Consider the following 15540-nt stretch of genomic DNA (forward strand, 5'->3'; position numbering starts at 1 on the left):
TTCTATGTTTTCTATACTTTCTACAATTCTTTTACAATTAAATGGGGAAAATAAGCTTTAAAATATGGACTAACAAATACATTTCTAATATTTGAGTGTATGTAATTTGTGTTTAATTCTATGTTATGTTGTTATTTAGGTGATATCTTTAAAATAACAAGATAGTAAAGCCATTTAAAATGTGATAGGGATATGTATAAAGTGGAAGTTAATGTTAAAGATAGATGTCCTATTGTGCTTTATCTGTCATAGATAGAATGCTGATAGAAAAGAACGAGTGCATTGCTCCCATGGTTTCCAGTCATGTGAGCCCATGGACAAAACCAACAGCTATCGGATCCCTCAGCCCACATGTGACAGAGCTCCCAAGAAAACGAAAAGGAAGTGATTCAGACCCATCCCAGTAAGTGAATTTATGAAATCTTTGATTCTAAGGAAAAAAGAAAACGATTACTTTGCAAATCACTGATGATTTTCAGTTACATGGTGACATACGGATGGGGACAATTATTTCTCCACCCAATTGCTTCCTCTATCACTGTCTGATCTGGAACTTTTCTGTTGAATTCTGAAACGTAGTAGATATCTAGGGGGAGTCAGCTGGAATTTGAAAGATATAGGAACATAAGGTTAATTTGTTTAACACTTATGGTCATATCAAGATACTTACCTTCCTATTTGAATTGTTTAACTGTGAAGAGAACATCTTCCTGCATGCACTTAAAATAATAATTACCACATTGCTTCTTGCCTTACTCATCATTTATATAATAACCAGCCCTTGGCTATCTGTGGTCAGTTAAATCATGTAAAACTCTTGTTTTCCATGTTTATTAAGCCAAATAGATAATAAAGCCAATGTTGGGGATACTTGCTATCTCCTTGTTTCTTTTGTTGCATTAATACAGCTCACAGCCCCCAAATATTCTTTAATGAACTCCCCAAAGCTAGGGTTTGTATGGTGAAATTGATAAGGCAAGGTAAATATTGCAATCTAGAGTACTCCATTTTAGGCTGGTACTTTACATAAATATGATAGTTGATGACAGTTTTTCATGAAAGAAGGGAAAAATTTTGAGTAGGGTGACAAGATGAGAACATAATGAAACATTCTACTTCTTTTTAAGCCTGTTCTTCCCAATATACTTTATAATTTAGCTAAAATTCCCAAGACAGCAGAATCAGTGTTATTCAAATGTAAGTACCAGTGCACTTCCCAGCCCCCCTTTAATTGACTTGAAAGTATTCTACAGGTTGTCTGTATTCTCTTATACTCTCCCAGTAATGTGAATAGTCATAAAAAATAACTGCAATTGACCAAGTAACTGTCTGGCATCGTTTGCTGATCAGTTTGTAGTCCCCACTCAGCTCAAGCTAGAAGTGATTGATTATAAGTTTTATGTTCTTTCTTTTTCTTCAGAATCATAAGCACCATTGTTCTTTCTTAGGATCCAAATAAGATTGTGGCTGTTGAAGTAGAGCAGTGAGCACTAGAGGTAACACAGTTTTATGTCACATATGGGGCATGGATGAGACCTTACAGTGGTTTGGGGAATGAATGAGGAAATGGGGTCATTGGTAGGCGAAATAACAGAAACATGCAAAATACTGACAGATAGTGATCTTTTGGCAGAAGACAACACTAAAGATTAGCCAATTGCCCACATTTTAGAAACTGAAGAAGTCAGGAGTCAAAGATATCAAGTGACTTGCCTAACATTACACAACTAGTTAGAATTCCTGATTGTTAGTGTGGTAGTTTCTTCATTACACTGTTTCCTGTCTGTCTGCAACTGGATAGGGTAGCTTACTTCTAGCACATGAGGATAATTATGCTGTCCATTTCCCAACATGTATGGGTAGGTGACCCAAGACCTCCTTTCTTCCATGTCAGGAATCATGACAAAAAAAAGAGGTGGAAAAGCTTTCTCAGTACCCTTTTACCTATCTTCTTTCAACAAAGAAATAAATATCAGCAACCAGTGGCAGCAGGTAAGTCCTGGAATTTGACCTGACATAATTCCTACTTGAAGAAGGTGAAGAGGAAGAGAGTCGAAAGAGAGTATACACCCCACTGATTTGCTCATTATCTACCTTAGAGCTTCTCCATTCTGCCCCAATCCTTCTTTCATTCCACCATATTCCATTCCTCTGATGAAATGATGGATGTCAAAGTACTTTATAGGTTTTACAAAATACTAATTGTGTAGCATTTTTCCCAGAGACTCAGGGTGTGAAAGCCATTCAGTAGATATGAAGTTGATTTCGTTGGTGGAGCCTCAGAATATTGGGTATTTTTAAACAAAGAATGTATGAGAATGTTTACCATTTTTGCAGCACTCTTGGTTTTGAATGGAGAGCTGGTTCTCTAAAATGGTCATGGATGAAGACTCCCTGGAATGTAGTCATTACAATTTCTTGAGTACCTACTATGTGACACCCAGTAGACTGGGAGGAAGAAATACAGATTAGACAAAAGAAACGTGTACAAATTAGAAAGGTACAGATAACTATTACACATGATAACTGTCATAACATACACCATGGGTTCTTTGGCAACAAAGACAATTGGGCATTTAAATGAGATTGGGATCAGTAGGGAAGGACAGCTTCCTGCAGAGGTTGACTTAAGCTAAGTTGTAAATGAAGAATGGAAGTGAGCCATTCTATGCAGGAGTAAAGGAGGTATTTTACGTAGAAGGAAGAACTGTTCAGAAGCACAGGGCACGAAATATGAAATAACACTCTTTTAATCAGGAGATGTGGTTGGCACAATAAAGCAGAGGGCGTACACAGAGGTGGGTGAGCTATGAGACTTGAGGGATGCACGTGGACTGGGTAAAGAGATCTGTTGAACCAAAGAGTATAGAAATTATCTTGCATGCAGTCAGGGAAACAGAAGGATTTTAAGGATGAGAGGACTTGATCAAATTACATTTAAAAAAATTGTTGGCCTTGGTACGTTTTGTATTTGGTAAAACATATATAACAAAAATTGCCATTTCAACCATTTTTAACTATACAATTCAGTGGCATTAATTATGTTCACAGTGTTTTACATTTTTACATTATTACTACTGCCTATTTCCAAAACTTTGTTATTACCCCAATCAAACTCTGTGCTCATTAAATAATGATACTCCATACCTCGTTTCCCTCAGTCCCTGGTAACCTCTAGCCTATTTTCTAGTTCTATGATACTGCCTATTCTAGATATCTTATATAAGTAGAGTCGTGCAATGTTTGTCCTTTTGTATCTGGCTTATTTCACTGGGCATTACATTTTCTTTTTTTTTTTTCAATATATGAAATTTATTGTCAAATTGGTTTCCATACAACACCCAGTGCTCATCCCAAAAGGTGCCCTCCTCAATACCCATCACCCACCCCCCTCTCCCTCCCACCCCCCATCAACCCTCAGTTTGTTCTCAGTTTTTAAGAGTTTCTTATGGGCATTAAATTTTCAAATTTTATGTGTGTTACAGCATATATCAGAATTTCATTCATTTCTTTTTATGGCTGAATAATATTCCATTGTATGTATATACCACATCTTTGTACCATTTTTTTAATTTAAGTATAATTGACACACAATGTTACATTAGTATCAGATGCACAACATAGTCAGCTTCTCTATGCATTATGGTGTGCTTATCACATAGCTACAGTCTGTCACCATACATCCCTATTACAATACCATTGACAATATTCCCTATGCTGTGCCATTTATTCCTATGAATTACTCATTTTATAAGTGTAAGTCCATATCTCCTACACCCCTTCACCCATTTTGTCCATCCTTCCCTCTGGCAACCATTAATTCTCTGTATTTATAAGTCTGATTCTACTTTTTGTTTATTCATTTGTTTTGTTTTTTAGGTGCCCCATGAGTGAAATCATATGATATTTGTCTTTCTCTTGGTCTGACTTAGTTCACTTAGCAAAATACCCTCTAGCTTCATCCATGTTGTTGCAAATGACCTCATCTTTTATTTGGTGGTGTAATATTCTAATGTGTGTGTGTGTGCCACTTCTTTATCCACTTCTCTATTGATGGACACTTAGGTTGCTTCCATATCTTGGCTATTGTAAATAATGTTGCAGTGAACATAAGGATGCATGTATCTTTTTGAATTAGTGTTTTGGTTTTATTGGGTAAATACCTAGTAGTGGAGTTATTGGATTATATGTTATTTCTGTTATAAATTTTTTGAGGAACTTCTACACTGCTTTCCACAGTGGCTATACCAATTTACATTCCCACCATAGTGCATGACATTTTCTCTACAACTTTGCCAACACTTTTGTTATTTCTTACCTTTTTAATTTTAGTCATTCTGACAGATGGAAAGTGGTATCTTATTGTGGTTTTGATTTGCATTTTCCTGATGATTAGTGATTAGCTTTTTTTATGTGTCTGTTGGCCATCTGTATGTCTTTGGAAAGCTGCCTATTCAGATATTCTGCCCATTTTTAAATCAGATTGTTTGCTTTTTGGGTGTTGAGTTGTATAAATATCTTATATATTTTGGATATTAACCCCTTATTAGATAGCCATTTGCAAATATCTCCTCCCGTGTAGTAAGTTGCCTTGTTATATTGTTGGTTTCCTTTGCTGCACTACAGCTTTTTATTTTGATGTAGCCCAATAGTTTATTCTTGTTTTTGTTTCCTTTGTCTTAGAAGATATGTCTAGAACAATATTGTTACAGCCAATGTCAGAGAAATCACTGCCTATGTTCTCTTATAGAATTTTTATGGTTTCAAGTTTCACATATAGGTCTTTAATCCATTTTGAGTTTATTTTTCTGAATGGTGTTAGAGAGGTCCAGTTTTCTCAGAACCATTTGTTGAAGATACTCTCTTTTCCCTATTGCCTAATCTTGCCTAATTTGTCATAGATTAATTGACCATATAATGGTGGGTTTATTTCCAGGCTCTCTATTTGGTCCCATTGATCTATGTGTCTGTTTTTGTGCCAGTACCATGCTGTTTTAATTATTATAGCTTTGTAGTATATCTTGACATTTGGAACCGTGATACCTCCACTTTTGTTCTTTTTCAAGGTCGCTTTGGCTACTCAGGGTCTTTTGTTGTTTCATACAAATTTTAGGATTGTGCAAGTTCTGTGAAAAATGCTTTTGGTACTTTGAGACGGATTGTACTGAATCTTTAGATTGCTTTGGGTAGCATGGACATTTTAACAATATAAATTCTTCCATTCCATGAACATGGAATATCTTTCCATTTATTTCTGTCATCTGTAATTTCTTTCATCAGTGCCTTATAGTTTTCAGAGTACAGGTCTTTCACCTCCTTGGTTAAGTGTATTCCTAGATATTTTAGTCTTTTTGGTGCAATTTTAAATGGGATTGTTCACTTAAAATCTCTTTCTGCTAGTTTGTTATTAGTGTATAAAACTGTAGCAGATTTTGGTATATTTTGTATACTGCAAATTTACTGAATTTATTAGTGTTTTTTTTAACATTTATTATTGAGAGACAGAGAGACACAGAGTGTGAGCAGGGGAGGTAGAGAGAGGGGGAGACACAGAATCTGAAGCAGGCTCCAGGCTCTGAGCTGTCAGCACAGAGCCTGACACAGGGCTCGAACTCACAAAGTGCAAGATCATGACCTGAGCCAAAGTTGGTTGTCCAACCAACTGAGCCACACAGGCGCCCCTAAATTTATTAGTTTTAATAGTTTTTTGATGGAGCCTTTATGGTTTTCTATATGTTATGTCAAGTCATCTGTAAATAGTGACAGTTTCATTTCTTCCTTATCGATATGATTGCCTCTTATTTCTCTTTCTAGTCTGATTGCTATGGTTAGGACTTCTAGTTGAATAACAATGGTGAGTGGACATCTTTGTTTTGTTCCTGATTGTAGAGGAAAATCTCTCAGTTCTTTACCACTGAGTATGATGATGGCTGTGGGTTTTCATATATGGCCTGTATTATGTTGAGGTGTGTTCCCTCTAAACCCACTTTGTTGAGAGTTTTCATCATGAATGGATGTTGAATTTTGTCAGATGCCTTTACTGCATCTATTGAGATCATATGATTTTTATCCTTAGTTTTGTTGATATGGTTTATCATGTTGATTGATTTATAAATAATGAATCATCCTTGCATTCTTGGAATAAATCCCACTAGATCGTGGTGAGTGGTCCCTTTTAATGTATTGTGGAATGTAGTTTGCTAATACTTTGTTGAGAATTTTTGGATCTATATTCATCAGAGATATTGAGATATTGGCTTGTAGGGGTTTGTGTGTGGGTGTGTGTGCGTGTGTGTGTCTGGTTTTGGTATCAGGGTAATGCTGGCCTAGCAGAATATATTTGGAAGCTTCCCTTTTTCTGTTTAGAATAGATTGAGAATAGGTATTAACTCTTCTTTAAATGTTTAGTAGAATTCACCTGTGAATCCATCAGGTCTTGAACTTTTATTTTTTGGTCATTTTTGATTACCAATTCAATTTCATTACTAGTAGTTGGTATGTTCACATGTTCTTTCTTCCTGATTTGGTTTTAGGAGATTGTACGTTTCTAGGAATTTATCCATTTCTTTTAGCTTGTCCAATAATTTTTGCTATATAATTTTTTGTAGTGTTTTCTTATAATCCTTCTGTATTTCTGTGGTCTTATTTTTCCTCTTTTGCTTCTGATTTTATTTGGGTCCTTTCTCTTTTTTTTTCTTGATGAGTCTGCCTCAGGGTTTATCAATTTTGTTTATCTTTTCAAAGAACCAGCTCTTAGTTTTATTGATTTTTTTTTCTATTTTTTTCTTAGTCTCTGTATCATTTGTTTTTGCTCTGGTCTTTATTCTTCCTTCCTTCTACTCACCTTGAGCTTTGTTTCTCTTTTTCTAGTTCTTTTAAGCATAAGGTTAGATTTTTTTGAGCTTGCTTTCTTTCTCCTTTTTTCTCTTTTTGTTTTGTTTTTGTTTTTTGAGATCGGCTTGTATTGCTCTATATTTTCCTCCTAGAACTGTTTTTGCTGTGTCCCAAAGGTTTTGGACTATTGTATTTTCATTTTTCTCTGTGTATTTAAAAATTTTCTCTTTGATTTCTTTGTTGACCCATTGGTTGTTTAGCAGTGTGTTCTTTAGCCTCCATGTGTTTGTGTGTTTGTGTTTTAATGATTGATTTCTAGTTGCATACTGTTGTGGTTGAAAAACATGCATGGTATGGATTTCAATCTTCTGAAATTTATGGAGACTTTTGTTTTTGTGGCCTAACATGTGATCTGCTCTGCAGAATGTTTCATGCACACTTAAAAAGAATGTGTATATTGTTATTTTTAGATGGAATGTTCTGTGTATATCTGTTAAGTCCATCTGGTCTAATGTGTTGTTCAAAGCCAGTGTTTCCTTGTTGGTTTTCTGCCTGGATGATCTACCCATTGGTATTTGCTTTATTTAGGCGCTCCTATGTTGGTTGTGTGGATATTTACAACATATCCTCTTATTGGATTAAGCCCTTTATCAGTATGTAATGGCCTTCTTTAACTCTTGTTACAGTCTTCATTTTAAAGTCTGTTTTGTCTGATAGAAGTATTGCTACCCTGGACTTTTTCCCCCCACTTCCATTTGCGTGGAATATTTTTTCTATCCTTTTACTTTCAGTCTATATGTGTTTTGGGGTCTGAGGTGAGTCTCTTGTAGACACCATCTGTTTTTTTATCCATTCTGCCACCCTATGTCTTTTGATTACAGTATTTAGGCTATTTACATTTAAACTGATTATTGGTAGGGGCGCCTGGGTGGCTCAGTCGGTTAAGTGTCAGACTTCGGCTCAGGTCATGATCTCACGGCTCGTGAGTTCGAGCCCCGCGTCGGGCTCTGTGCTGACAGCTCAGAGCCTGGAGCCTGTTTCAGATTCTGTGTCTCCCTCTTTCTCTCTGACCCTCCCCCGTTCATCCTCTGTCTCTCTCTGTCTCAAAAGTAAATAAATGTTAAAAAAAATTTTTTTAAACTGATTATTGGTAGGTATATACTTATTGCCATTTTTTTCTCTGGTTGTTTTTGTAGTTCTTCTCTGTAATTCTTTCTCTTGCTGTCTTTCTTTGTGATTGATGAGTTTCTGTAGCATCATGTTTGGCTTTCTTTTTCTTTTTTCATGTCTATTATAGTTTTGGGGTTTGTGGTACCATGGGGTTCATATATAACATCCTAAGTAATAGCACTCTTTTTAAGTTGATGGTCATTTGAGTTCAAACACATTCTTAAAAAAAATTTGTTTCGCTCTTTCCTCCATGTTTTATGTATATGCTGTCATATCTTATATCTTTATTCATAATTTTCTAACATCTAATGGCCATTTCTTTTCCACTTGAAGAATTTCCTTTAGCATTTCTTGTAAGGTTAGCTCTGTGCTAATAAAATCATTTTGGTGGTGGTAGAGGGAGGGGGAATTCTTTATCTCTCCTCCAACTCTGAATGATAACCTTGCCAGGTAGAGTATTCTTGGTTGTAAGTTTTTTCCATCTTACTTTGTATATATCATGTCACTCCCTTGTGGCTTACAAAGTTTCTGCTGAAAACTGAGCTGATAGCCTTTTAGGGTTTATGTTGTAGGTAAATTTTTGTTTCTCTCTTGTGCTTTTGAAAATCTGTCTTTGGGAGTGCCTGGGTGGCTAAGTCAGTTAGGCATCCAACTCTTGATTTTTGGCTCAGGTCACGATCTCATGGTTTGTGAGATCAAGCCCTATGTCAGGCTCTGGGCTGGCAGCACAGAGCCTGCTTGGGGTTCTCTTTCTCTCTCTCTCTCTCTCTCTCAGTCCCTCTCCCTTCCTCTCTCTCTGTTCCTCCCCCACCCACATCCCACATTCTGTCTCTCTCTCTCTCTCTCTCTCTCTCTCTCACACACACACACACACACACACACAATAAATAAATAAACTTAAAAAAAAAAAAACTCTCTTTTTTAAGTAGGTTCTATGCCCAGTGTGGGACTTGAATGTCACGACCCTGAGATCAAGAGTAGTGTGCTCTACTGACTGAGCTAGCCAGGCACCCCAAGTCACTCTTAATCTTTAACTTTTGACATTTTAATTATTATGTGTCTTGATTTGGACCTCCTTGGGTTCATCTTGTTTAGAACTCTGTGCTTCTTGAACCTGGATGCCTATTTCCTTCTCTATGTCAGGGAAGTTTTCAGCTATTTTTTCAAATAGGATTTTTCCCTCTCTCTTGCTTCTTCTAGGTCCCCTATAATGAGAATGTTTTTTTCACTTGATGCTGTCCAAAAGATCCCTTAATCTACCTTCATTTATTTATTACTATTTTCTCTTTTTATCCTTTAGCTTATGCGCATTTCATTACTCTGTCTTCCAGATCACTGATATGTTCTTCTGTATCCTCTAATCTGTTGATTCTCTCTAATATATTTTTTTTTTATTTCAGTTATCATATTCTCCAACTCTGGTTCTTTTTTACATTTTCTCTCTCTTTATTGAGGTCCCAATGAGTTAATCTACTCTTCTCTGGAGTCCAGTGAGCATCTGTATGATAATTACCTTAAATTCTTTATTAGGCATATTGCTTACCTCCATTTCATTTAGGTCCTTTCTCTGAGTTTTTGTCTTGTTCTTTCCTTCAGAGTATATTTCTCTATCTCCCCATTTCACTTGACTTCTTATATTTGTTTCTATGAATTAGGCAGATAACTACTTCTGAACTTGAAGTAATTGTCTTGTGTTATTCCCTATGTAGACCTTGTGTACTTGGTGGCTTTCACTGGCTGGAGATGTGTCTAGCATGAGCTGGGTGTCCCAGGACTCTCCACACAGTGGGTACCCTGGCAGGATAGCTGAAGTGGGTACAGGTCAGTGCAGTCCCTGCGCTCTTCATGCAGCAGGTGCTCTGGCAGGATAGTGGGTTCATGCAGGAGTTTCCTAAGGCTCTACACCCAGAAGGAACCTTGGCAGGATAGTTGAATCTGAAGTGGGTTTTATTCGGGGCGTCCTGGGGCTCTCCACAAAGAGGGCACCCTAGTAGGACAGCTGAAGCTGAAGTGGTTATATGTCATGGGATCCCAGGGCTCTCCATGCACTGGGCACCCTGTCCTGACAGCTAAAGCTGAAGATGCAGGCCAGTGTTTCAGATTGTGTACACTGAGGGCACTCTGGCAGGACAGCTGAAGTGAGTGCAGGCTGGGGTTTCTGGGGGCACTGCATGCAGGGGGTGCCCTGGTGGGATGACTAAAGTTAAGGCAGTATGTGGACCCGGAGACCCCTCAGCTCTATACACAGTGAGTGTCCTGGTAGGATAGCTGAAGTGGGTGCAAACAAGTATGTTCCAGGACTGTCTGTACAGAGAGTGACTTGGAGAGGTGATGTACCTGGGCAGGGAGGGGTCCTGGGGTGCTCTGCCCAGGGGTTGCCATATATCACATTTTGTTTATTCATCTGTTGCGCATTTAGGTTGTTCTTATCTTTTGCCTATTGTGAATAATGCTGTTATGAACATTGGTGTACACATATCTGTTTGAGTCCTTGCTTTAAGTTCCTTCGGGTATATACCTAGGAGTGGAATTGCTGGGTCATATGGTAATTCTGCTTAGTTTGTGAGGAACCACAACTGTTTTCCACAGTGGCTGTACCATTATATATTCCCACCAGCAAAGTGCGAGGGATCCAGTTTCTCCATATCCTTGCTGACACTTGTTATTTTCCATTTTTAAAAAGAATATAGCTATCCTACCAGGTGCAAAGTGGAGCAGAGTTATATCTTCAGAGAATCATTATGGAAAACAGCATGAAGGATGGGTTGAAAGGGGAAAATCCAGCAGGCAGAGAAAATAGCTGAGAAGTTCTTGCTAGGGGTTGTTTTCTGAACATTGGTCTAAGAGAGTAGCTCTGGGCAGCAGGACATGAAAAAGGAGAGACCTATTATGACACATTTAAAAGAGAATTAATGACTGTTGTTTAGGGAGAGCAGGCATGCAAGAAGTGTCCAACAAGTTTTCTGACTTGGTTACCTACACGGAGGATGGTATTATATGTTGAGATTGAGGGATAGATGATGAATTCAGTTTTGGACACAATGAGAATGTATTATTTCTGGGATCTTCAAGTAGGCAGTTGGATGTGAGGGTCTGGAACTCGGGGTTGAGTCCTAGTCTGGAGAAAGAGATTCACACATCATTAATGTACAGACACAAGTGCAGGGATTGGCATGGATGCAGTCACTGGGGGAGGTGTGTGGAGTGGGAAGACTTGGGGGCTGAGAATATATTCTGGGGGTACTTGGGCCTAGACACAGTAAAGGAAGGAGGGAATCCTACCACAAATGTGAGAAGACATGGCTCTGAAGTAGGAGTATGTCAGAAACCAAAGGAAGACGGATTTCAAAAGAGGAAGGCATGGAGCGAAGCAAATCGGGGAGATGTTTGGATTGTATTTGCTCCCAATTTCACTTGTCTTTGTTTGATGTAGGGAGAAGGCCTACATTTCATTCAAAATGCAGTGAAAGTAGTTTTTAAGGAAAACTTGCACTGTATTTTGAAAAAAATTATGTCTCTGTCATATAAGATGCTACACTAAGAAAGTGCATCTAAATAATGCGAACATTATTGATATCAGAAAGCTTGTTAAATCCATATGTAAAAATATGACTATAGACCAAATGCCAGTATGGAGAAAAAAATATAGATAGCAAATTTACTAATTACCTAGGTTTGTGCTGCAAACAAGAAGTGAATTGTTTGGCTAACACAATCATGCCTTTTTCCTGTTCTACCAGGGACCATGAAATAGTGGTATATTTGGCTTTTGTAAGTACAGTAGGTTGGGATTTCACCAAAGAGGTGAATTCAGTGAGTGAGTTCATTTGCCAAAACATCTATAATCAAAAAAAAAGCATGATTCATAACAGCTAAAGTTTGTCTTTTGATGTTTATTTTTTTTTTAATATATGAAATTTATTGACAAATTGGTTTCCATACAACACCCAGTGCTCATCCCAAAAGGTGCCCTCCTCAATACCCATCACCCACCCGCCCCTCCCTCCCACCCCCCATCAACCCTCAGTTTGTTCTCAGTTTTTAACAGTCTCTTATGCTTTGGCTCTCTCCCACTCTAACGTCCTTTTTTTTTTTTTTTTTTTCCTTCCCCTCCCCCATGGGTTCCTGTTAAGTTTCTCAGGGTCCACATAAGAGTGAAACCATATGGTATCTGTCTTTCTCTGTATGGCTTATTTCACTTAGCATCACACTCTCCAGTTCCATCCACGTTGCTACAAAAGGCCATATTTCATTTTTTCTCATTGCCACGTAGTATTCCATTGTGTATATAAACCACAATTTCTTTATCCATTCATCAGTTGATGGACATTTAGGCTCTTTCCATAATTTGGCTATTGTTGAGAGTGCTGCTATGAACATTGGGGTACAAGTGCCCCTATGCATCAGTACTCCTGTATCCCTTGGGTAAATTCCTAGCAGTGCTATTGCTGGGTCATAGGGTAGGTCTATTTTTAATTTTCTGAGGAACCTCCACACTGCTTTCCAGAGCGGCTGCACCAAAAATTGAAGTAATGTGTATGTATATACAGTTCCAGACTAATAGGAAGAAAATCATTCACCTGTAAAATTATTTTCTGTTTTATTCCCTAAGTATGATGTTAGACTAAAAGGGGAAAAGAGAAAAGAAGCTGACTTAATCTAACCTAGTTTTTTGCTTCAGAGACCAATCACAGAGCAGACTGGAAATGATGACAGCAACAGGAGAGGCTTAATGGAAGACATACCAGCCTCCTGTTAGGTATATGACCTTGAGCAGTCATTAACCTTAGTAGCCTCAATTCCATCCTCTGTAAAATGGGGATGGTGACAACTACATGATTCTCAAATGTGAGAATCAGATAACATATGTGAAAAAATATATACATATATATAATCTTTGGTTACGAATTCCTTGTTTTTTTTTTTTTTTTTAATGTAATTTACTGTCAAGTTAGCTAACATATAGTGTATACAGTGTGCTCTTGGTTTTGGGGTAGATTCCCGTGATTCACTTCTTACATATGACACCCAGGGCTCATCTCAACAAGTGCCCTTCTCAATGCCCATCACTCATTTTCCCCGCTCCCCCAACCTCCCCATCAACCCTCAGTTTGTTCTTTGTATTTAAGAGTCTTGTATGGGTTTGCCTCCCTTTCTGTTTGAAACTATTTTTTTCCCTTTCCCTTCCCCCATGGTCTTCTGTTAAGTTTCTCAAGTTCCACCCATGTGAAAACATATGATATCTATCTTTCTCTGACTGACTTATTTCACTTAGCATAATACCCTCCAGTTCCATCCACGTTGCTGCAAATGACAGGATTTCATTCTTTCTCATTGCCAAGTAGTATTCCATTGTATATATAAACCACATCTTCTTTATTCATTCATCAATTGATGGACATTTGGGCTCTTTGGATAATTTGGCTATTGTTGAAAGTGCTGCTATAAACTTTGGGGTACATGTGCCCCTATGAATCAGCACTCCTGTATCCTTTGGATAAATTCCTAGTAGTGCTATTGCTGGGTCATAGGGTAGTTCTATTTTTAATTTTTTGAGGAACCTCACAATGCTTTCTAGAGCAGCTGCACCAGTTTGCATTCCCACCAACAGTGCAAGAGGGTTGCTGTTTCTTCACATCCTCGCCAGCATCTATAGTTTCCTGGTTTGTTCATTTTAGCCACTCTTACCAGTGTGAAGGGGTATCTCAGTGTGGCTTTGATTTGTTATTTTCCTGATGATGAGTGATGTTGAGCATATTTTAATGTGTCTCTTGGCCATCTGGATGTCTTCTTTGGAAAAGTGTCTATTTATTCTTCTGCCCATTTCTTCACTGAGTTTTTTTGGTGCTGAGTTTGGTAAGTTCTTTCTAGATTTTGGATACTAACCCTTTATCCAATATGTCATTTGCAAATATCTTTTCCCATTCTTTAGGTTGCCTTTTAGTTTTATTGATTGTTTCCTTTGCAGTGCAGAAGCTTTTAATCTTGATGAGGTCCCAATAGTTTATTTTTGCTTTTATTTCCCTTGCCTTCGCAGATGTGTCAAGTAAGAAGTTGCTGTGGCTGAGGTCAGAGAGATTGTTGCCTGTTTTCTCCTCTAGGGTTTTGATGGTTTCTTGTCTCACATTTAGGTCTTTCAACCATTTTGAGTTTGTTTTTGTGTATGGTGTAAGAAAGTGGTCCAGTTTCATTCTTCTGCATGCTGCTGTCCAGTTCTCCCAGGACCATTTGCAAAAGAGACTGTCTTTTTTCCATTGGATACTCTTTTCTGCTTTGTCAAAGATTAGTTGGGCATACATTTGGGGATCCGATTCCAGGTTCTCTATTCTATTCCATTGGTCAATGTGTCTGTTTTTGTGCCAATACCATACTGTCTTGGTAATTACAGCTTTGTAGTACAGGCTAAAGTCTGGGATTGTGATGCCTCCCACTTTGGTTTTCTTTTTCAACATTACTTTGACTATTCAGGGTCTTTTGTGGTTCCATATAAATTTTAGGATTGTTTGTTTCAGCTTTGGGAGGAATGCCAGTGCAATTTTGATTTGGATTGCATTGAATGTGTAGGTTGCTTTGGGTAGTATTGACATTTTAACAGTATTTGTTCTTCCAATCCATGAGCATGGAATGTTTTTCCATTTCTTTGTATCTTCTTTGATTTCCTTCATAAGCTCTGTATAGTTTTCAGCATACAGATCTTTTACATCTTTGGTTAGGTTTATTCCTAGGTATTTTAAAATATTTTTGACACAGTACCACAACTATGAAAGCTATTTTTTATTTAGACAGTGAGAAGGAAAAGCATCCCTTAAGTTTTTATCTTAGTGGCTCTTTTTATCTGGCATATTTATAAGCATCTCTTTATGAAGTTTATTAATTTTTCTATAGAATGAATTTTTAAGCAAGAAAATATTAAAAACTCAAAATATGTCAGATAAATATAATAGTTCAAAGGTAAGCTAAACTTGGAAAATGATAATTGTTGAGTCAAGAGGGAAATTTGGCAAGATGAATCAGAAACCTTAAAATAGTTATCCACAACATTGTATTTCTGAAGGGTTATCATGGGAAAAATAATCAAATATGCATGCACCACAATAGTATTAGCTATATTATTTATAATATTGAAATATCCAGTAATAGAAAATGATTAGATTATGGTTTAGCTAACCAATGGGCTATTTAATCATTTTCAGTCCTTTTCCCCAAGAATATCTGATGGTGTGGGAAATATTTGTGTTACAATGTTAAGTGAATAAGACAAGCTATAAAAAATTATACACTATTATCTGAACTTTATTCATTGTATGTAATATTCTATATATTATACATTCCATACATAGTATATATTCTGTTTATATATGGAACACACATCTCCATAAATAGACTATACACACATACACACCATATCTAAATAGTCAAAGCTGTTTTCTGTATGTATCTAGATACATGTTTAAGAAAAAGACTGGAAGGAGACAGTAAAATATTAACTATGTTAATTTCCAGGTGATATTATGGGTACTTTCTTCTGAGTTTTTC

At 37.2% G+C, this 15540-nt stretch overlaps 1 protein-coding gene across 1 annotated transcript in view; it reads left to right on the forward strand.

Annotated features, from left to right (window-relative positions):
• Positions 1-257: 257 nt before the first annotated feature.
• BMAL2 (basic helix-loop-helix ARNT like 2) overlaps positions 258-15540 on the forward strand; it is a 75266-nt gene continuing 59983 nt past the window's right edge. The window contains exon 1 of the mRNA XM_047066891.1: positions 258-403. Coding sequence (XP_046922847.1) covers positions 258-403 — 146 coding nt within the window. The remainder of the gene's footprint in view (positions 404-15540) is intronic.

This window comes from Lynx rufus, unplaced genomic scaffold (genome assembly GCF_022079265.1).
Source record: "Lynx rufus isolate CCGP_SWC_20201006 ecotype Redwood Valley unplaced genomic scaffold, mLynRuf1.p SCAF_7, whole genome shotgun sequence".
NCBI classification, from domain to species: Eukaryota; Metazoa; Chordata; class Mammalia; order Carnivora; family Felidae; genus Lynx; species Lynx rufus.